Source organism: Cornus florida, unplaced genomic scaffold (assembly GCF_030987335.1).
Source record: "Cornus florida cultivar Cherokee Brave unplaced genomic scaffold, ASM3098733v1 CherokeeBrave_3.0.0_Hap2_Chr10, whole genome shotgun sequence".
Classification (NCBI taxonomy): domain Eukaryota; kingdom Viridiplantae; phylum Streptophyta; class Magnoliopsida; order Cornales; family Cornaceae; genus Cornus; species Cornus florida.
Genome location: NW_026775580.1, coordinates 92,470,644 through 92,494,809, shown reverse-complemented (window position 1 = coordinate 92,494,809; position 24,166 = coordinate 92,470,644). Strand labels below are relative to the sequence as shown.

Genomic DNA, 24,166 nt, shown 5'->3' with positions numbered 1-24,166 from the left:
TATCCACAAGGCATACAAGGAGTATTGAACTCTCAAGTCAAGCAATTTTTAAATTCTAAATATGATGGTCCTCAAAAGATCAAAATCATAACTCAAATGGATCTCAAATCTCAATCATGCAATTAAGTCTCAAACTTATGTAGAATACAACAAAATCACCTTACCCCGAACTTAAACCGCACATTGTCCTCAACGTGCAATGAGAACAATGGAAAATATGGAAAGAATATACCATGGTGGCAAAGACATGAAGCCTAGTAGTAATCCATTGGGAAATAGTGCACCTCCAAACTTGGAATCAATAACCTACTTGAATAACTACGCTAGCAAACTCGCATCAAATATCAAATGGGATAAAGATAACCAAATCAATCATTCTAAGGCAATATAGCATAATATGAATGAGAGATATAAGATCAAGCCCAATAGAAAATATGAAAGTAGCATGACTACACATAAGGGCACAATGGTGAAATAAATTTTTATATTTTTCATTTTATGAAAGCAAGTATAGACAAAATATAAGAAAAATAAAGAATAAAATGTATGAACAAAATACAAAAAGAAAAATAAAGAAGGTAAAATGCAATGAAATAATATGTACAATGCAAGAAATGAAAAACAAAAAGAAAAAAAAAAAAAAAATGCAAGAACAAAATAATGAAAAATGAAAATAAAAACTTTTTTTTATTATTTATTTTATTAGGCATAACAAGTATGTACACACACACAAAAATAAAACAAATAAACATGCAAGGAAATAAGGGATACAATTTTTTTCTTTTTTTGAACAGTGCTCGATTGATCGAAATTTACTTCAATTGATCGAGCTGGCCATGATCGATCGAAAACATGAACAGTATTGCCTTGAAATAAAAAAAATTTCGACGCAATTTCGATCGTTCGAAATTATTTTTGATCGATTGAGACCATATTCGATCGATCGGAATAAGTGTTGATCGATCGAAAAAGTCTTCGATCGATCGAACAACCTGGACACAAATTGCTGAATTTCGAAAAAATTTCAAATGCAGAAATTTTCTAAGGGCCCAAAATGCATGAATATGGTCTAAAAACCTGATTTTTGATAATGAAGTACAATGAAACGTATCTAGGCGCCGCAAGAAAAAAAAATAAAAAAAGGGGGAAGGAATAAAGTTGTGAAACTTTACGAATATTAGTGTTTAACGTCTTTAGCAAGACGTTGGTTCAACTTACTAGTCAAATGTATCCAAAACCGGATATGAAACATCTTTATTGACCCTCTTTTCCATTTTCTCATTAATGCCTCACTTACAACAAAGAAATCATCTTCCAAAAGAATGACTTGAAAAGAAATTATGGAAGATGCAATTTGTTTCTTTTCATCCACGGTCTTGAAAATAAAATCAACGATGGGCGGCCTTACACTTGGCAATGCAAAGTATTTCAAAGACTCAATTGGATTAATAGAAGTTACATTCTCTTCATTCTTTTTCCCTTCCTTAAAAATCACATCTACTCACCTTTTAAGTTAGCTAAGGAGTCCATTAGAGAGTTCACTTCATTTTTGGAGCTTTCAAGGTCAAAACCACAATTTTTATACATTTCAAAATGGCATGTCTCGAGAGGATTTTTGGAGATAATAGAAGGAAGGCCTTCTTCAACAAGTTCCTCCTCCATCTCTTCTACCTCTATAGTGGTCAACATTTCCTCACTCTCTAAAGTAACAATGGCCGGGATAAAATCATGATCAAAACAAGGGAAGTCCTCATTAATCATGTTGTGCTCTATTGGAGTAGCCACTAACTCACTTGCCACTTCATCCTCTATACAAGATAGAGTGCTAGGCATTAGATCATTTTTCTTATCCTCCTCGATCTCCTTATCCTCATTTATACAAATTGAAGTTCTTGCCATTTTTTCAGTTGCCTTTTCCTCCTTCTCTTAACGAGAAAGAGTACTTGCAATTTGCTCAATTTGAGCTTCAAGCTTGGCTAAGATTGGAAAATGAGAATTAATATCTTGAGTGTGTGAATTAAGCCCATTAAGTAGAGCTAACACTTTTTCTTGAAACTCGGGTGAACAAGGTAATGGAGGTGGTTCTTCATAAAATGGTGGGGGAGGATAGTAGTCATAAGAAGGATTAAAAGAGTGATTAAGTCCATGATAAAATGATGCATGTTGAACATTGAACTCAATCTCATAAGGATTAAAATATGACGGAGGAGTGTAAGGTGAAGGGATATAATTTCCCCCCAAACTTGGATCAAACAAGTCCTCTATTCACAATTAAAAATCTAAATGTAATAAAATATTGGCCTCCACGCGGGTCGATGCTTGGACAAAAAATTTAAGCAATATAACGAGCCTCAACAAGGGCTATCACAAGCATGCAAAGAAGTGCACAATTAAAATACAAGAGTTCCCAGAATTGCTCACAATGGTCCTTAAGCAATTTCAAATTTTAATATTAGCTTTAAGCTCAAATGATTGCTTCAAGTTCCAAAGTTTGTCTTTCTTGTATTCAAGTACTGTGATACCCCCGGATTTCCGAATGTGGGTTGGCCAGGCCCACGCCCGATTACCCGAGGATATCAAAACAATTAGCAATAATCGAACACAGAATATAATTAAGATAAACATGAGTAAATAAAATTCGCTGGAAAGAAACTAAATGCAAATCCTTTACTGAAAACTTCAGAATAAATCTTATAAATAAGAACTAGTCTGTTACATCCAACTCCTCCAATTATAATACAACTCGGGAATCCATCTGGTGGACCCCTAATCAAAAGCCAATACTGGAAAGCGAACAACTAAAAAGAAGTCCACTGCTAAACCATGAAGAACCCCCTACATCGTCGATAGAATGAGTAGTCATCTCTGCTCGGCACGAACAAGCTCTAAGACCTGGAACCGTCCGTTACCTGAAAAATAATAGTGGGTCAGGCCCACGAACAAGTTCTATCCTAACTACAATCCAAACAGAGACTCGATACGCAGATACATCCTAGACGTCTCAAACATATCTATATAGTCCGTAATAGATAAATATATATCCATACTACAGGACTCTCACCAACTATGCTGAGGGTCTCAACCTGAATAGAAGGTAACATGCAATACGCACCTGAGTGGGCATGACTACCTAAGCCTAACAGGGTATACCTCAACCAACATAGCTAGCTACGCATCCTACTGCATATACGCACCCTAACCGTCGACTACGAGACTCAAGCTCTTGTCACGGTAACATAATGATATATTTAAAATCCATTCACATTCATCCATAAAAAATTCAGTAAGTCGTTCAGCTTATTCAACTGCACAGACTTAAGTATTTAGGGTGGATTCTGTTTTAATCATCCGAACCCTTATTCCAGTATAGGTAGGACTTTAGCAACTGGTGCTGTCCAAACCTAGTATGACACCGTCCCATACCGGTTCATACAATCCTCCATATCCATGTAATTGACTGAACATATAATAATTCAGCAATTAAATCCACGATCATGTAACAATTATAGACTATTAATAATAGTTCAGCAATTAATATCCAAAAACAAATCCATCCATGTAATTAAACGAGACAAAGTTTAGTAACTCATTAAGTTAAAATCCAGCATCCATCCCGTTAATTGACAGAAAATATAAATATAATTCCTCAATTAATTCCAGGCCAAGCATTGAATTAGATTTATAAAGCCTAAGTACTGGTTCAACAATTTAAATCCAAATCCTAACCCAAATAATTGCAGTGTAATGCTTAATATTACAACAATTGTAATTCAAATCTTACATCCATGTATTGCAGAAAAGAATTTAATATTTTAACCAATAATGTCCAAACTATACACAGACCAAACTTGTTAATTAAATGGTCCTAGCATGCCACCAAAAATTAAGATTTATAATTATAATAATATTTCGTTAAATTGCTAAAGTTTACTTAAGCAATTAAGCTCATTCCATCCGTTAATCGCCTGTACTGTTATATACTTTTCTACGGTTAAACTCATGAGTACTAAGACCTTAATTTATTAAAGATAGTATGGTATAATGTTTGGAATCCATGTTCCAACTCTTTTTAATTTTTAGACACAGTTTGCACAGTTAAATCCTTTCGATCCGCTAAATTCGTAAACTGCCTGCGACTTGCCTTAGATTTTCCTACGGTTTAAAACATTAGCATATAGTTAAATTAATGCACCCTAAGGCTTAAACACTTCATGAATTAATTTTTAAAAACCTTTCCCTAACTCAACACAGTTCAGAAAGTCTAATTTGAACTCAAACAGTGCCAAAAATATCAAACAGTGCCTTAAAACTAACCACCGAACGTCGGAGAAAAGTGGAGCCGGCTCTAGACAAGTTGAGCAGGCTCCAAAACACTTTGGAGCTGGCTCCTATACTCTTGGAGCCGGCTCAATGAAGGGGGAGCCGGCTCCCAACTTCCTGGAGCCGGCTCTCACCTTATTTGAGAGCTCCGTTCCCCTTTTTGCTCCGGCATCGACCCTCTGCTTCATCTCTGGCATATTTCTACCATTCAGTTGATTTATAAAACTGATTCTAAGGGTTCTAGGAGTATCCAGTAACATCTTAAACATTAGTTACACTAGTGGGCATCATTGAAAAATCTTAGACTACTTACCAAATAGAATATGCTTAAAGACTAACACTGAAACTCAATAAGCACAAACTGAAACAGATTAAATTGCAACACATACCAAATAGAATATGCTTAAAGGGTAAACTTTTCTCGAGCAACCAACAGTAGAGTAGCCATCTCAATAAGTTCTCCCTCCATAGCATAATGAATAAATACTTTATCAACCTCCTTTGTGTTCCATGCCAGCAACCTATTAATTTCTAATGGTATTTTCTGCCACATTTAACCATAATAAGCAACAAACAGAAAGGAAAAAAAAAAAATAGATCAGACCACTCAACCCATTCAAATGTATAGAAAGTAAACATTATTTGTAATACACATAAATTTTGTCTAAACAAACCATTTGAGGCAGACAAAAGAACAACGATCAACTTGAAGATAGATTTTTTTGGGGTCCAATCAATCAAGGATCGATGATAACTGCATCAGCCACATTAAAAATACAATCAAGAAAAAGGGAAAAGAATTAGGTAGTTAAGAATGATGTATTAAACCTTGATCTAAGTTCATATTATAGGCCCCATGAAAGATATAAGAAAGAATAATTTTATATTATAAAATCTGTCTTCTACCTTACTGTTTCAAGTGATACGTTGAGAGGAAACAAGTCGCCCCTAAATTCACCCTCTATGGTTCTGCATCAGTCCGAGCTCCATGGCAAAGTAATGTCGCAATCATTTCATATGATAAACTATTAGCTGCTAAATGCAATGGATATAATCCATCGTTAAACGGAATATTGAGATCAGCGATGAAACCAGTCTCCCCTCCGACAAAAGCGATGGCACAATCTATTATGCCAAACTGACAAATTTGATACAAAATTATTGGTGGGCAATATTTACCTTGATAATCAGATGATTCCTTCTTTCCAACTTCTTCTGTTTTTGGTACTTTTCTTTGAAATAGCTCATTCATAAAAGAGAGAAATAGAGGTTTGTCATCATCACAAACAATTTCTTCTTTAGATGAGCATATCCAACCTGTCATTATTTGAACAACACTAACATCAACAAGTGAAGACGACCACAAAAAGATAATAGCGCATATCATTAAAATAAATGCACGAACAGTAATATAAGTAAGAAAAAGGGAGCCCCGATCCTCTGCTGTAATCTCCCTTGCTGTAGTGGTGCCATAGGGTTTTTCAACACAATTACACCTGTTTTCAACATATTACATATGCCCCAATTACAACAGAGGAGATTATAAGTGAGGATCTGAGTGCATGAAAAGGGAATGTGAATGTATTCAAGTTTAAGTAGACACCTCAGACATCCTTGCCCCAATTACAGTATCTGCTCTGAATTCTGACCTCCTTAAAAGGCACTCCAATATAAGAATAACCTTCAGAAGGAAAAAAAAAAAAAAAACATAATCGAAATAAACAACTAAATCACAATGAGGAGGCAATCACATAATTATATACTGTACTTCAATTCAGTTTATAGTGCAAAATAACTACTAGAGAATGGAATCCCAACATTCGTCGGATGCACAAAAGGGTTTATGCACTTGTGTATAAAAAACATAAAAGCTCGCATACGAAACAAGAGGCCATTACAGGCCTAGTTGATAGAGCACCTAGCTCCTCGAGCAGGTGTGCCCGAGTTCAAATCCCCACTCCACCTAGTTTGCGAAGGGAAAAAAAAAAAAAAAAAAAAAACAAAACAAAACATATGAAACAAGACAAACTTAATCCCTACCACTTGCGCCTGTTAAGGTACATAAGCCGATGCTATGTATTTGCTACAATCAGATCTACACCAAATCAAACTAGGTAGAGAATATCTGAATCCAAAAGCACAAATATTTCCAATAGAGATGAAATGCAAATTGATCCAATATAGTCAAGGGCATAAAACTTCTGCACAATAATCATACAATTTCGGAAAAAATATTGAAACAAATACAGGCCAACGAAGAGATATCAAAGACCAAAGGAACACCGATATTGGTGTGGCGGACTAGTTTCGATCTGGTGGCAGTGGTGCTCATAAAATTTAAGCACAACAATCATACAATTTTGGAAAAAAAAATAAAGAATACTGCCCCACGAAGAGATAACAGAGACCAAAGGGGACACCGATATGGGTGTGGGGGACTAGGTTCGATCTGGTGGTGGTGGTGCAGTGGGAGAGAAGAAACCCACCTGGTGCACAAGGTCGATCACTCTTGGGGGAGAGGCACGTGAGATAGAAGCTGGGGAAGTAAGTTTTGAAATAACATAAATAGCCACCTTTTATGAGCTGACATACTCGGAGGTTATTTTTTCCAACAAAAAAATTTGGGGGAGAAATCCTCCCCATCAAGGAGGGGAACTCAGCTCTACAGTATATATCCGATTCATTGTTAGGGTTGATAAGTCGGGTTTAAATATAGTTCAAGACCGCCTCAGGTTAGGCTTCAAATTGATCCACACAGTAACTAGAGCTCCAATCAAAATGAAATGGGGTTGTTACTTTTCAAACCAAGCTCGGACCAAATTGCAAGTTAAACAGCCCGCCAAAAAACTTTGGAACTAGGATCGAGTTTGTCCGAATTGGGCCCAACAATTTGCACCCCTAGCTATATTTACTATGGAAAGCTAAGTGACCTCACTGAAATTTCGATATTTGATGGGTAATTAGTTGGTTATTACCAAGTGAAACTAATAGAGAGAGTGCTCTTACTACTACCTTTCTTCATGATTATCATTACAACCTTTCTTCTTCTTGATTAATTACAACGTACATAGGGATGGTAAAGGGGGCAGGAGTACCTTCCCCCTCCCGTTTAAGTCTCCCCACCAAAAACTGTTTAGCAAAATCCCCCTCACCGTCCCACTTAAGTTTCACTGCCCCGCCCCATTTAAGTTTCAATTTACTGATACACTAACATATAATCAAAATGAATGATCAAGTATGCGTTCTGTGAGCTTAAATGATAAATGAACTACTGTAAAAATAAAGGAAATATATAAATGAAATGTGCTCTGTTAAAGTAATTTTATGAGATCAGAATCATTAGATCTGTGTAAAAGATAAAGAAATTTCATAAGATTGGATGTATATTCTGTTCGAATTGAACCCATAAATCATAATCAAACACAAATGTCTGTAAAATAAAGATTTACCCATTTTTCAAGTAATAAATTGGTGTAAATCTATACGCACTTTAGACATATAATATATAGACAGCCGCTGTCCACCCACGGAGTAAGTTCACTGAGTTTTACTTTATGTATACCACACGCAGCAAGTTCACTAAGTTGTACTTTGGGTATACCACACACAGCAATGGATCTTTAACTTTGAAGAAAAAAAGAAAAAGAGAGAGAACTGACCGTAGGCCGTAAAACCAGTGGGCGGGTGGTCGGCGAGGTTGACGAAGCCGGCTTCGGTGGCAGGCCGTGAGGGATGCGAGAGTGAGGGTTTTTGGTTATCTCTAGAACGGCTGTACGCTGAAGCGATGAGATATTGATTTCTATTAGTCTATTACCATATCGTGTGTGTATATATACGTATGGGTAAATTACAGACTTCCCTTGAGTTCTGGGTAAAGAAAGACCATTTGGCATTTAGTTATTCCTCATATTTGTGATTCAATTGTTTTGTTTTCGATGCCAAATTTTATAAAATAATAATTTTTTTCCTTTTCTTCTATAAAATAAAAATTATATTAATTTTTCTTAAAGTTTATCATAATTACCGAACCTTCCTTAAATTTTAAAAATTACTCTAACCCCCTAAAACAAATCTTGTGACATAGGTCTCCCTTTTTAACAATTACCACTAGTCCATGACGAAAATTCGATTTGCTTCCAAACATTTTGAATTCTACCTCACTCCTAATCTATACATACATCCATATATGTATGTAAATCACCTCCTAAAATTCAAGTATACCTTCTCCAACACCATATTGCAACAACACAATGTTATAATTAACCATAAATAACGGGTGTTGTCTATAAGGAGGTGACTTATGAAGTTGAAATTATGGAAAAGAAAAAAAAAATATGTTTGTTGCAAGGTGGTGTGTGTTACAAGGTTTAGTTTTTAGGGGATGCTCGAGTAATTTCAAAAATGGTAGGGGAGATCCATGTAATTATGATAAATCTCGATGAGGTCAATGTAATTCGCCCTATATTATAATATAAGGGCATTACTGACTTTCACACTTTTGGGCCACCCGTGAACCAGTTTAAGGGAGATTAAAGTAATAAACGCTGAAATATTCTTTATATTTGTAATTTGTTCAAACATCATGGGAGGTCAGTGTAATTTACCATATATATATATAGACACACATGCAATATTGTTCAACAACGCAAAGACTCTCACTCACCTTAATTATGATACCCCTAATTTTCACACATAAGTTGATCATACACGCAAAAATCGGGTGATATCATAGGCAATAGATAATAAGCAAGCAAATAGTACAAAATGATAAATAAAATAAAAAAATTAAAAGCAAAAAGAAATAATAATAAATGATAATAATCTTCAACCATCCATAAAATCGATAAATGTTTAAATCTTCAAAAATACAACTCGGAAATCCCGTAAAACAAGGACCCCTAAATCCATATTTAATTGTGTCCAAATTGTTTTACCACTTTAAGTGGGTATTCGCTTTTTGGAAAACGTTGCATTGGTTACGTATTGGTTAAACTATATCGTACATTAAATAATGTGTTAGTTATATATTTTATCCCAATTGTTATAACCAATTTGGATAATGTTGTGTTGATTAGGTGTTGGGTGAATAATTCTAAATAGTTATATAACGTGTAACGTGTTATTTAAATATTTGTTATAACCACTTTTTGGACAATATGGTAGTGGTTGGTCAATTTTACCACTTTAGTGGAAAATACATGCTATATATTGTTACACGTAATTACTATAAATGGTTAAATTACGTAATAAGTTCTAAATTATTTTGTGCTAACACGTTAATTGTGCAATTAATTTCATAATCTAATTTATGGTTTAATTATATATGTTGATGTCCTTGTGATCTATAAATGATTGTATTATTCGTTATATCTCTAATTTATGCCTTGTGGATGAAATAAATGAATATATGTGATGTAATCATTGAGATAACTAATAAGGTAAACTCATTGTTAGATATGGCTTTATATATGACAGAATCATTAAATTAGCTACAGGGACAGAGGCATAATTTTTTTTTTTTTCAGGGGGGCACATTATACACTAAATACATATAAATTAGTATTTATGGAGTATATATACATAAAGAGACATAGGTGGATATATATAGAGATTGATATTTCTGGGATGAGATAAATTAATCAATTACATATATATAATATAATAAAACAATTTAAGAAAAAACATTTAAGGAAACATATATAGTATATAAAGGAAGGAGAAAATTCAGGGGGGCGTTTTTACACATTTCCAACATATGTGACGTTTCTGATTTTTCTCATTTTCCATTTTTCTGGAATTTCTGATTTTTTTCTAGGGTATTTTCGTCTTTTCTCGTTTCGCGTGCCGAACACCGTGGGGTGTGCCAGTTATGTCTAAGAGTTAGTTGGGGGCATTCCATTGAGCTCAGGACTCTTAGAAATGAATGGGTTACCATTTCGGCATTTTTCTGTTTCTTATGCCGGGAGTCCTAGGTGGGACCCGCTACCGGAATTGTCGCGTCCGGGGGTTTTGTTTGGGTCTAATTGTATTTCATTTATTTTGTTTAATGTGTTTTATGTGGTTGTGATTTATTATGTGCATATATATATTTGTGGTAGAAATTAAAAAAGGGAAAAGATATTTTAAAAGGTGGGACCCACTAATTTTTATTAAAAGAGGGCAAGAGGCCAATTTTGGCCTCACTTTTCCTCATTCCTCTCTCTCTCTCTCTCTCAACGAATCTCTTTCCCTCATTCTCTTTTCATTTATTTTCCCTACAAGCTTTAAATCTCGATTTTTCTCAAACTATTAGGAAATTTTTGGTTCCGTTTGTGGCAAATTGAAGAGCTCGTTAAGATTTACGATTTGATCGGAGCAAAAGTGTTTTTGGTGCACCTTGGAATTCCAAAAATTAGGGCTTGGATTTGGGGATTTTGGGGTTCTCTACATCAACTTAAGGTATGTCTAATTGTCGATTTCCTTGGATTTAATAGCTAGTTTGATGTTTTTCCCATCATTTGGCATGTCAATTTGATTATTAATTGAATAATGCAATTTCTAGTGTTTTAGTTTATGCTTGAGTTTAACCCAATTGATGGTTTTGATCGAATTAAATGTTTATTTTGGGTATGAATTTATAATAACATGCTAAAAAATGACTGTGGTGGATTATATATGTTATTCCTAGTATGGTTGTTTAGTGTATGTTGAAGCACGCTAAAGTTGTTTAATTAACTTGTTGTGGCCATGAAATTGTTTATTGCATAATGAAGGAATGTTGAAAATTGAATGATTGAAACTAAGATGTTCCATATGCATCACATGAGGGTATTGATAGGCATAAAAGAGGTGAGGGTGTAGATGTGTGGGAGTGGATACACGGTGGTATGGATGGGATGTGTGAATAAGTGGGGGTATGGTGTGACATGCGGTTGCATTGATATTTTTATGTATTGCATTGTATGTGATGGTGATATGAATTACTTGAAAATTTAAGTGCCGTATGTGAAATCCCTCGCATGACCCCACTCATTTTACCTATTCATTGTGTGTAAGGCATTGGATTACTTACTTTGTTTGAGGAGGTGCCACTTAGGCAATCTCAATTGAGCCGTTGTGCTCACTCCTCTACAATTTTTCAGGTCACGGGATTGAGCTGGTGGGTGTTGAGCTTCCACGAACACGGATGGGGTTGGACTTATATCACATTGTATTAAGATGTATATTTTGTGAATCTTAAACAATTCTATGTAATCGTTTTATTGTTATAATTTGACAATGTATCCGTATTTTTAGACAACAATTTGATGTATTTTGTGTATGGCTATGGAAGTATGTAATAATCATGATGGTTTATTGGGATGGGTGAGATGACTATGGGTTATTTGATTAATTTCATTGATGATGATGACTCATGATGTGTATCATTATTGTTGTGAGGTTGGGATAGGTTGGGCATTGGGTTTAGCTCACAAAGAGCCTAGAGTTTTTAAACCTTCAGGCTGCACATAGCTACATTCCAGGGCTCATTAGCCGACTGGCAAGGCATGTCAGCCGACTGACAGGCATCTCGAGACCATTCCATTGAGTTGTGTAGTTGAGAAGTCTTATTTCGGCCAACCGAACCTCACCATCGGTCGACCGAAACTCCATCATCAGTCGGCCGACACTTCATCACCAGCCGGCCGACACTTCATTTTAGAGAAGTCCCGGGAGTAAACAATTTTGGAGATCATTTCAGCCGGCTGAACCTTACTTTTAGTCGGCTGAAGGATCATTTTACCAAAGTCTCGAGAGTGAGCAGCTTTGGGAGTCGTTTCGGCCGACTGACTATCTCAGTCGGGCCGACCATGCATTCTCAGCCGGCTGACCTTTCCATTGACCCGGCTGATCCTTCCATTGACTTGGTTAACCTCTCTATCAGCTGGCTGACCTTATCCATTGACCTGTACTTTGACTTCTCCTTCTAAACTGTGTTTTAGAATGACTTTGGACCCTTGAATGATCTGAGTATCCCCTGTGAGCATAGGAAATGACGGAATTGCCCTTAGTTGACCCCGGTTTGGGTCGTTACAAAATTGGTATCAGAGCTTTAGGTTCGAAAACCCAAGGACGACGGGTAGGGTTGACCCAGGTTGAGTTAGAGTTGAGATTGATAGTATTGCATGCTTATGTAGTTATAGTTTATTTAGTTAAAAAGCACGACTTGCTATTACGTGTTTACATGCGAATCGATTATGAGACTTATAAAATGGTGATTAAATTTAAACATGCTAAATGATAATGTGCTTATTTTTCTTAAGTCGTTGTTTAATGAATGTGAAAACATGCCTATTTGCTAGATGCTTATGTGAAATTTTTTGTATGATTAATGAAATGGTTAAATCTGTTTAAAGCATGCTTAATTGCTATATACATATATGTTTAAATGTTAGTATGTGTATTTCATGACTATAATTATTAAGTGCTTAATTGTCTACTGTTTATTGAGTCCTTGCTTAGTAGATGTACGTATGACTAATGCGTTTCATTGTTGATGGGTTTGAATGTTCGTGGCGGTGCTGTGTGTTGGGTTACGAAGGGTTCTAACCCGCGTATATGGAGAGCTTAGTCATTCCTATGTTTCTGAACGTTTTAGTTCTTATCGAACGGATAATGTGAGCACCATAGCTCGTGGATTGAGTTACTTCATGTATTCTTGTTTTGATCGTTTAGTTTTCTTTGTAGAACCATGTTTGAGGACGACGTAGTGAGATGGATCCAGATGAAGTTGGACAGCGAGCAAGTGAAGGGCCATCCTAACCAGACAGGGTTTCAATAGGACAGGGTCGAGATAGAGAGACGGATGATAATCCACAAGTACCGGTGGATGATATCTTATTAGCAGGGGCTGTAGCCTCAACCTTTCAGAATTTAGCGAATACCACATCTCCTCAAGTGGTACCACAATCGGCTATTCAGCCATAGGAGACGGAGACGAAGCAGAATCTTAGGTACCTGATTCAGTTTGACAAACTCATGAGAGTAGCATTTGAGGGAGGTCCAGATCCGTTGGTAGCGGACGATTGGTTAAATGAAGTTGAAAAGCATTTCAGGGCAATAGCCGTGCCCGATGATCAGTTGAAGATCACCCCAGCCACGTATAAGTTTGTTGGCAACACGGCAGTATGGTGGAAGACCATGACTAGCGCACATGATATTGACAGTATGAGTTGGGATGCATTCAAGAGTCTTTTCTTTGATAAGTATTTCCCGCAGACTAAAAGACGGGAATTGAGGACGCAGTTTGACGGGCTTGAACAAGGTGACATGATAGTGACAGAGTATGAGAATAAGTTCACTTCTCTTTCACGTTTCGCTACAGATGTGTTAGGGATCGAAAATGAGAAGACATGGCAGTTTATGTACGGTCTAAATCGTTTAATTAGGCCGGGGGTGATACTTTTGGGATTAAAGAATTATTCGGAAGTGGTTACGAGCTGATGGCAGAAACAGAAGCCAAAGATTGGCAAGAAATGAGTGGTATTGTGGGTTCTCAGGAACGAGGTACGAATGTGGGTACTTCTTCCAAGAGCCAGGACAGGAAAAGGCACAGAGGTACTTCATTATTTTCTCAGGAGCAGCAAACGACAGGTGTTACTCCTATTGTTGGTGTTTCTTCAAGGTCCTCTAGGACGAGTGTGATGTGTTATCAATGTAGACATCCAAGACACAGCAAGGCAGAGTGTCCTCTTGATAGACCTAGTTTCGGAGTTTGTTTTCCGTGTGGTCAGCCGGGCCACATGAAGAGGGATTGTCCACAGAGGAGACGAGATATTACTGTGATTGATTATGATGTAACGGGGGGTTACCTGTGACTGTGATGTAACGAGGGCGACCTGTGACTGTGATGTAACGGGGGGTTACCTGTGACTATGTAAAGGGGATACCTGTGAGTTTTGTAATGAGGGCTACCTGTGAGTCGTGTCGTGTTGTAACGGGGGCTACTTGTGAGTCGTGTTGTGTTATAACGGAGGACACCTGTGAGTCATGTCGTGTTGTAACAGGGGAAACCTGTGAGTCGTGTTGCACGGTTGTCTGTGAGTCGTGTTGCATTATTGTCTGAGTCGTGTCTCATAGTTATCTGGGAGTCATGTCGCATTATTATATGTGCGTCTTGTCATGTTGTCGTCAGTGCGTCGTGTCGTGTTGTAACGGGGGTTAGATGTGAGTCGTGTTATGTCGTAACGGGGAATACCTGTGAGTCTGGTGCAGTAACGAGAATTACCTGTGACCATGGTGCAGTAACGAGAATTACCTGTGACCATGTAACGGGGGATACCTGTTAGTTCTGTAACAGCGGATACCTATGAGATTGGGTGTGACAGGAGATGCCTGCACACTGTTGTTGTGGTAATAGGGGCTACCCGTGAGTTTGGGTAGATGCCTGTTCACTTTTTGTAGGCATCTCCTTAATTTGTAAGCTTATACCAAACCCAAATGATTTAAATCTTAATAGGCATACGCAAACCCAAGTGATTTAAATCTATAATAAAATCACACTTATTCAATTTTTAAGCTTATTCCCTTACTATTGTAAACATTGACACTCCTTAATTTGTCAAAATATTAATAATAAATTTTTATTTTAATTCAATTTAGGGTACCAATCAAATATATAATTATATAACCTTATTATCTTATATAATAATATTATTAAGAAAATTTTATATTTTTAATTACAATATTGTATTTTTCTTTCATTTTATTTTATTTTATTTTGGTTGAATTATATTACACTCGACGAACATTGCACCTGCATTTTACAAGTACGATAATAAATTCATTATATAGGACACATGATTATTATCCGTTCTTTTATTTATTATTATTATTATTTTTTTCTCATCTAACTAATGTTTTCATTTCATTCATTTTCCATTGGACCGAACAAAGCCCTAGCGATCTTTGATATTACAGAAACCTCGTAGAAAAGTGAAGTGCGATTATCATCTCCCTTACAAGATTGTTTCCAAAAGGAATTGATTAGGACACCCATAATCTAAAATTAATACTTAACAAATTCTACCAAAAATTGAGTGATTCAAGCTAAAGTAACAATACAATTAATAATAAGATATGAAAATAAGTATCAAGGCATAAAATGTCATAATTTATTATTTTTTAGTATCGAGGCATAAAATGTCAGAATTTGTTCCTCCTATTTATTATCTTGGTCATAAATCATAAATAATTAATTGACGAAAAATACATAAATTTCAATCATTCATCCTTACTTAGGCATAAAATGTCATAATTTATTATTTTTTTCTCAAATAGTCCAATGAAAATTACTAATTCATGATTATATATAAGTAACCTTTATGCTAGACCCCAAATACAATCAACGGTAGTCTATGGTTAAGTACATGAAATTAACAAACTGGAACATGCATTTAAAATTGTTTAAATATTTTATTCAGTTAGTATGAACATCAAACAAATTTAAAAATTGAAAACATAGAGTTACAAGACTAACTTACGAAGGCTTTCCTCTCAGGCTCTCAGCCAAAGTTGAGAGATTAGAACTCAAATAAATAATAAAATAACAACTATAATACAAGGCATCATGAGTAGAAGATCTTCTGTATTTTATTTGTCACTTGCATAAGCCTCCCAGCTTTGCTTCTTAAGAAAATGCACGGCCTTTAGTGCTCTTATAACAGCTTCCATTTACAATTCAAACAGTGGCCAAGTCAACCCCAGTGCAATCATGAGTCCATTGACTACAGTAAGACAATATAATTTTCATTATCCATAAAGATCCACTCCAAGCAGGTAATAATTCAATCACCAAAAATTCCACATGCACACTAATCAAATCAAAATCAAAACATATTGTAGAGGTAATTATTTGTAAAAGCTGAAGATAGGGCAAGAGGATATGCCAAAGTTGAGTTGTCGATCATACAATATTGATCAACAAATGAAACTCAAGGAATAAATTTGAAATGAATAGACAAATTCAAAATGCAGGAAAAGCAATCAGTACCTTATTTGCCAATCATATGCAAGTTAACCTCTTCTTGATTGCTAATGCCAAGGAGGCAAACTGATTTCTTGATAGAAGATATGCCGCAGATACTATCATTGCTGGGGGTCTAGGGGTTCTCGAAAAGTTAGCACTTATAGCAACACGATGTGTCTTTTTATCCATGAGCGGGAATGTAACGTATGACCGTGACGAAGGCGTAAAAACAAGGGGCCCATATTCGATGAATGTTCTAAAAGTTTTATATATGACCGAACTCTGTTCAAAAATACACAAAAAGCATACTTGTTAAGGCTCAAGGTATACACTAAAGCGCCAAAGGTCTCCTGGAGCCCAAGCACAAGGCACAATACAAGGCAAGAGACTGATAAAAGGCGCATGTATGATAAAGAAGCATATTAAAGATTAATTTAATAAAAATTATTGAACTATGCAACACATACTAGTCAATATCAAAATAAAGAAATCTTTCCAACATTTCAATGATGTGCAAAAATCATATCAAAATAATAATTCTATAAAAATGGGATTTTTGACCTATCAAGCTAAGAGGATCTGGTAAACTGATGTTGCATAAATCATTTCTTAGGCGTATAAATTTAGTAAATTAGATGTGATTACAAACGTAAAACAATAAAAAGCTATGATCAAGTAGACATTAAACATATACAATCATGTTTATTTAGAATCAAAATGAATGCAATTAATGTAATAAGTCAACCATAAATCTATGAATTTGTCAAATATATCATAAAGTCAAACAATATGATCCATTAAATATGATCGTGATATTATACAAAACATTTTAATTTAATGGTCATTAAATAAAGGACGTAAAATGAGAGAGTCTGGGGGCTTGGGCTTGGCCTTTAGTAGGTCGAAGCACTCTTAACTGAGCCTTGACAAGCCTGGGGCTTTTTTGGATACTAGGCACACTTTTAATGTTGATCAACATACCCACTTTGTTACTTCTTTATCCAAGAAAAAAAAAATTAATGAAACAAAAATTACAAGTACACATACAAGGGTACCAATATTTCTCTAAAAGTGAGTCCAACTCATTGATAGTTTGGCATTCCACTGTCGTAAGGATTTAATTGGTAATATTGTTGAAATAATAAAAAAATGGAAGAAAGACATCCTCAACATCCCCGACTTGCTACTTCTTTATCCCAAAAACGAAAAAGAAAAAAAATACATTTAATGAAACAAGAATTACAAGTAGACAAGGTTACAAAAATTTCTCTAAAAGTGAGTCTTACTAATTTAATGTTTGACATTCAATTGTTGTCAACAGGCTATCACACATAGAACCTTTGGATTAAATGAGGTTGGAAGGAAAACAAAACACGTGACTTTTGGTGCTCATATATAGCCAAAGAAATTTGCTAATTGTAGAAGTTATACATATATCTTTTTCCAGAATTTCAAGCAAATTGTATAAAACAATAAAATGAAAAAAGTGGACAAGTCCACCGGATAAGATCTCTAAGTGAGAGACCAGGCCCAATTAGAAACCACCACTTATAAATGGGAATACGATACAAAAAAAGCCAAAATAAACCCAAGCCCAGTAACAATTCTCAAGCCGATCTCAAGTCAAGAGGCTTCCTTGGAGGATGGCAGGAGGAGGGGGAGATACCCCAGATGAGCAAAACACAACAAGATTGGGGTGAATCTTTCAAAAACCCACCCATGAGCCTCTCTATGATGGAGGAACAGATTTGGTCCAAAACATGGTTCAGCGAGGAGATCTTGCCTCTGAAAACCCAAGCATTTCGTTTGATTTCCAGTGGTGGGATGACGCATTAAAAGACCTATCAATATTGAACTCATGATGTTGGCTGACTCAGTAGACTTAGTAATATGCTACATACAAATAATTTTCTGGTGTTCTTTTATCAACAAAATCATATAGAACCATCGCCCTGAAAGGTAGAGGAACATGTATATGGTTTATAGATGAAAGGGGTCAGAATTAGTTTGGTTTGGGAAGTGATCGATTGCTAGATTGTAGATACAAAAACTTTTCCGCACTAATGAAGTAATGCAACCCTAAGGTTACCTAGATTCAGATTATTAAGAACAATTTTTTGGGGTATAAATAAAAAATTGTGGAGAATATCGTGGAACGGCTCTTAATAGACACAAGACCAAATCTGAGATTATGTAAAATGCACCTCTAGCCTTGAAAGCTTCATGCTTTGATAGACTAAAAAAAAGGGATATGATAGAGGATGCAGAAAAGTACGTAAAAGTATGAAAGTAAAGAGTAGATTTCAATAATATTGTAATGAGAGCCTGGAATAGTCAGGACTATGCAAATGGCCACATAAGACACTTCCAAAACCCAATTAAACATACGGGAAGAAAGAGAATAATTCAATATAAGATGAATAGAGGGAAGAAGAAGAGTAGAGAGAGGCAGCAAAAACATTTGGAATTTTTCCAATCAACCCAACCATAGTTTTTGGGAATGGGCAAGAAAAAGATAAGCCACGAGATCATCACCCGCGTTTTCCAAACCTCCAGTGCTAAGAACCTATGTAGGTAGAATCAATGCATCATATAACCAACCACACATAGGTGATCCTCAAATGCCACATAAAAAAGCTGATAATATAGTAGCATCAACCTCGGATATGAGAAACACCAAAAATGAGTGTTTGCTAGGTCAGGAGGAATGATAAGCGGATGGGAGAGATATGAGTTGCTCAAGTATTCATGAATATAATTCTTAACAGCACACCAAAAGATTAAAATTTATACTTCAAAATATGTGAAGCAAGAATTTACCATTCCTAATGAGAAAAACATCAGCAAGGACAAACTACTATCTATGTCTCTTACCTTTTCCTCGGAAAAACTGTTAGACAGTGAGGGAGGTGGCATCCAGAGATCCTTTGAATAAGACCTCATTGTTAAACTCTCTTCTGTGTAAAACAAAACATAACAAAATTAGACTAGTTTAATGGGTTTTTTCTGGAAAATTCCTTTGAAGCATGAGTCAGTTGAAGTGGAAATCAACCAATCACCTAATTCTTCCGTTGCCTCTTTGATACTTTCACTTTCACTATGGCATTTTAATGTCACGAAAAAATAAACATGCATTAGAATACTAAAGCTTATTCACAATCAAATCACCTAAAGAAAGAGAGATAAGAAGATACAAAATTTTCACTGATCAACTGAACAAAGTAATTAGGTGCCAAACCAGTCAATGTCACTTAAATCAACATCTTTGTCGTTTATAACAAACCCGGCTCTCTCAAGCAGCGCCTTAATGTCGTTGACCACCTTTTCTTTTGGCATCTATAAGAAAACATTAAGGGAGTAACTTTGTGGAAGTGTTGGGTCAAAGCTTAAAACATGAGGAAACTGGTAGTAATACGAGTTGAAAGATGACCATTTTCATTCAAAAGGAAAAACAACTAGCATTCACAACACCCCTGTGGTTTGCCTCTTTGACACCCAATTCTTTCATAGTGACACCTCCTCAGATTCGCTCCATTAGACAAAGACACTCCATGAACGCTCTCGCACATGGTAAAATGACCTGAATGCCCTTTTACTAGTGAAGTGACACTTTGAATAGTTAAATTACCAATTAACCCATTCTAACTAATTTTAAATGTCCAAAATAACTTCTTCATCTCAACCACCTACCCACAATGCTGCCACCACCACCACCCCCACCCCCACCCACAGCCACAACCTCTTCTTTCTTCTCTTCCTTCTCTCTCTAAAACACATGCATTGCAATCCTCTGCAACCACTACTCCATGGTCGAACCATCAAGGTCCAGACCACCCTCAATCACCCCCAATTGAAGTCTTCACCATTCAAGATGGCCCCATATAACCCCTTCACTGACAAAACAAATAACTAATGAACCAATGAAGGCAAGTCATGCAATTTCATCAATTTCATTCCACCAAACACCTTCTCTAAAACCTCTCTATGCCTTCCCTTATCTAGAAACGAAAAGTTCTCTCCATAATGTTTATATTTATAAAAATTTCCTCCATTTATGAGGAAAAAAAAAAGTTCTCTAAAAAATGACACCATCTTCAACATCAAAACCTTAAACCAATCACAACCAAAACACGAAAGAAACAAAAATTCTCCAAAAATTGACGCCATCTTCACCATCAAAACCATAAACCAATCACAACCAAGCAACAAGCACAAAGCACGGGCAGACGTGGCTTGCCAAAGCCTACATCCACAATGAAATTCTGGCGAAAGCATTCGCTATGCAAAAATCTGGTAGGTACAAGTTTCAACCCCCAAACCCTAGCTCTCGCTCTCGCTCTATTTTCTACAATTTTCAATGTCTATCTATATCCCACTCCAAACCCTAAACGCCCATTATATATCGGGCTACAAGAGGGTACTAAACGGGGCGTAGTTGCGACCCCAGAACCAAACTCAGGCCACAACATCACAAATTCTAAGTAATTGAGTTGTCAATAGTGGTATAGGCTAGGGTTTCAGAGGTGTGTAGTGGTTGGGTGGTTAGAGTGGTGGAGTATGGCGAAGGGAGTGATGGAGGTGGGTGGTTGGAGTGGTGGAGGTGGACTATTGAAAGAGAGAGTGAGAGAGAGAGGAAGGGTGGAGGAGAGAGTGTCCCAATTGAAATGTGTAGAGAGGGATGTGACAGCTGATTGTGGTGGTGGAGGAGAGAGAGACATAACTGAGGTGTATAGGGGTATTTTTGTCTGCCTCGGTTTCGAGGTCGAGCAAGGCTTCAATGGCGGACGAGTTGGACTCAACTGAGTTGGGGTTCGGGTTGGTATGTGATTGATGCGAAGCTTGTTTTAATGGTGGTAGTGGGGTGAAGGTTGCGGTGGTGAGTGGGGAGAGAGAAAAGGAAGGGGCAGGTGGTGGTGGGCGGCGATGGTGGGTGGTGTTGGAAATGGTCGGTGGTGGGGTAAGCTGAAAATGTGAGAAAAGCATTAAAAATGGGTCTTTTGGTTTTAGGGGCAAAGTAGTCTTTTGGTTTCTCTATTTTTTATAATAAAAAAGCATTAAAAATTTAGGGCAAATTAGACATTTCACACATTTTTTATGTGGAAAAGCTAACGGGAGGTGTGACTTTCAAAAACATTGCCAAGTTCTATCTGGGTGACAAAGGCAAACCACATGGGGGTCAGTGTAATTTTTAATAGGTATAAATATCATAACCAAATAAATCTCTACACAATTTCTGGAAGATAAGAAAAAAAGTTTAAATCTATGCATGTTGCAAACAATATGAGAATTACAATAAATCGCAAGAAACAAGCACAAACACCATAAAAAACACGGATCATAACAACTTACTTCACTCTGTACTAACTGCCTGTATTTTTCAAGAGCAACACCAGCCTTCTCAAACACTTTGAGCAACAATATTCCCCGCGTCATCGCTGCCTTAATATCGTTAAGCGACCGAACCAACTTACCAATCTTATTAATTCCGAGCAACTTGCTTTCATCTTGAGTTAGTCCTACAATCTCTTCAACCAACTTATCATTCTTGTGACTTCCGATCAATTTGATTTCATCTTCAGTTAGTCCTACAATCTCTTCAATGATGCTTTTGCGTATTGACATGCTCAAAGGGATTAACTTTTCTCGAGCAACCATCAGTAGAGTAGCCATCTCAATAAGTTCTCCCTCCATAGCATAATGAATAAATATTTTATCAACCTCCTTTGTGTTCCATGCCAGCAACCTATTAATTTCTAATGGTACTTTCTGCCATATTTAACCATAATAAGCAACAAAAAAAAAAAAGAAAAAGATCAGACCTCTCAACCCATTCAAATGTATAGAAAGTAAACACTATTTGTAATACACATAAATTTTGTCTAAACAAACCATTTGAGGCAGACAAAGAACAACGATCAATTTGAAGATAGATTGTTTTGGGGTCCAATCAATCAAGGATCGATGATAACTGCATCAGCCACATTAAAAATCCAATCAAAAAAAAGGGAAAAGAATTAAGTAGTTAAGAATGATGTATTAAACCTTGATCTAAGTTCATATTATAGGCCCCATGAAAGAAATAAGAAAGAATAATTTTATATTATAATATCTGTCTTCTACCTTACTGTTTCAAGTGATACGTTGAGAGGAAACAAGTCGCCCCTAAATTTACCCTCTATGGTTCTGACATCAGTCTGAGCTCCATGGCTAAGCAATGTCGCAATCATTTCATATGATAAACCATTAGCTGCTAAATGCAATGGATATAATCCATCGTTAAAGGGAATATTGAGATCAGCGATGAAACCGGTCTCCCCTCCGAGAAAAGCGATGGCACAATCTATTACGCCAAACTGACAAATTCCATGCAAAATTTTTGGTGGGCAATATTTAGCTTGATAATCAGATGATTCCTTCTTTCTAACTTCTTCTGTTTTTGGTACTTTTCTTTGAAATAGCTCCTTCATAAAAGAGAGAAATAGAGGTTTGTCATCATAACAAACAATCTCTGCCAATGTTTCTATGACATCATCACCAATTTCTTCCTTTAGATGAGCATATCCAACCTGTCATTATTTGAACAACACTAACATCAACACGTGAAGATGACCACAATAAGATAATAGCGCATATCATTAAAATAAATGCACGAACAGTAATATAAGTACGAAAAAGGGAGCCCCGATCTTCTGCTGTAATCTCCCTTGCTGTAGTGGTGCCATAGGGTTTTTCAACACAATTACACCTGTTTTCAACATATTTACATCTACTTATTTTTATTGCGTTGAGAAACAGATGTAATAAGTTGAAAAATCACAGTTGAAAAGCAGATGTAATATGTTGAAAAACCATCAGCACAGCAAAGGATATTATAGGTGAGGATCCAAGTGCATGAAAAGGGAATGTGAATGTATTCAAGTTTAAGTAGACACCTCAGACATCCTTGCCCCAATTACAGTATCTGCTCTGAATTCTGACCTCCTTAAAAGGCGCTCCAATATAAGAATAACCTTCAGAAGGAAAAAAAACATAATTGATTGAAAGTTTTTCAAATAAACAACTAAATCACAATGGAGAGGCAATCAAATAATTATATACCGTACTTCAATTTAGTTTATAGTGCAAAATAACTACTTGAGAATGGAATCCCAACATTCATCGGATACACAAAATGGTTTATGCACTTGTGTATAAAAAACATAAAAGCTCGCATACAAAACAAGAGGGCATTACTGGCCTAGTTGATAGAGCACCCAGCTCCTCGAGCAGGTACGCCCGAGTTCAAATCCCCACTCCACCTAGTTTGCGAAGGAAAAAAAAAAAAAAAAAAAAAAAAAACAAAACAAAACATATGAAACAAGACAAACTTAATCCCTACTACTCGCGCCTGTTAAGGCTACATAAGCCGACGCTATGTATTTGCTAGAATCAGATCTATACCAAATCAAACTAGGTAGAGAATATCTGAATCCAAAAGCACAAATATTTCCAACAGAGATGAAATGCAAATTGTTCCAATATAGTCAAGGGCATAAAACTTCTGCACAATAATCATACAATTTCGGAAAAAAATTTGAAACAAATATAGGCCAACGAAGAGATATCAGAGACCAAAGGAACGCCGATATGGGTGTGGCGGACTAGTTTCGATCTAGTGGCAGTGGTGCTCATAAAATTTCAGCACAACAATCATATAATTTTGGGAAAAAAATAAAGAATACTGCCCAACGAAGAGATATCAGAGACCAAAGGGGACACCGATATGGGTGTGGGGGACTAGGTTCGATCTGGTGGTTGTGGTGTAGTGGGAGCAAAGAAACCCACCTGGTGCACAAGGTCGATCGCTCTTGGGGGAGAGGC

General features: G+C 36.3%; 1 protein-coding gene across 1 annotated transcript; it reads right to left on the bottom strand.

The window, feature by feature from the left end:
- Positions 1–2,648: 2,648 nt before the first annotated feature.
- On the bottom strand, positions 2,649–23,560 carry LOC132280221 (uncharacterized). Its single transcript, XM_059782397.1, has 16 exons — positions 23,540–23,560; positions 23,239–23,316; positions 22,427–22,872; positions 22,196–22,274; positions 21,656–22,072; positions 19,545–19,642; positions 19,366–19,403; positions 19,181–19,263; positions 16,331–16,588; positions 5,924–6,001; positions 5,726–5,816; positions 5,500–5,637; positions 5,227–5,352; positions 4,995–5,074; positions 4,710–4,864; positions 2,649–2,909 (listed from the first exon to the last, which is right to left on the bottom strand). Exons 2-9 carry the CDS (start codon positions 23,245–23,247, stop codon positions 16,343–16,345), a joined length of 1,416 nt encoding a protein of 471 aa, XP_059638380.1. The 5' UTR covers positions 23,248–23,316; positions 23,540–23,560; the 3' UTR covers positions 2,649–2,909; positions 4,710–4,864; positions 4,995–5,074; positions 5,227–5,352; positions 5,500–5,637; positions 5,726–5,816; positions 5,924–6,001; positions 16,331–16,342.
- Between the last annotated feature and the right edge of the window lie 606 nt (positions 23,561–24,166).

What these genes read in the sequence shown, in the direction of transcription:
- LOC132280221 (XM_059782397.1), bottom strand. An exon ending in GTATCACTTGAAACAGTAAG is followed by an intron (nt 22,275 to 22,426) that starts GTAGAAGACAGA and finishes TGGCTGATGCAG; the next exon opens with TTATCATCGATCCTTGATTG. An exon ending in TTCTTTGTCTGCCTCAAATG is followed by an intron (nt 22,073 to 22,195) that starts GTTTGTTTAGAC and finishes TAAATATGGCAG; the next exon opens with AAAGTACCATTAGAAATTAA.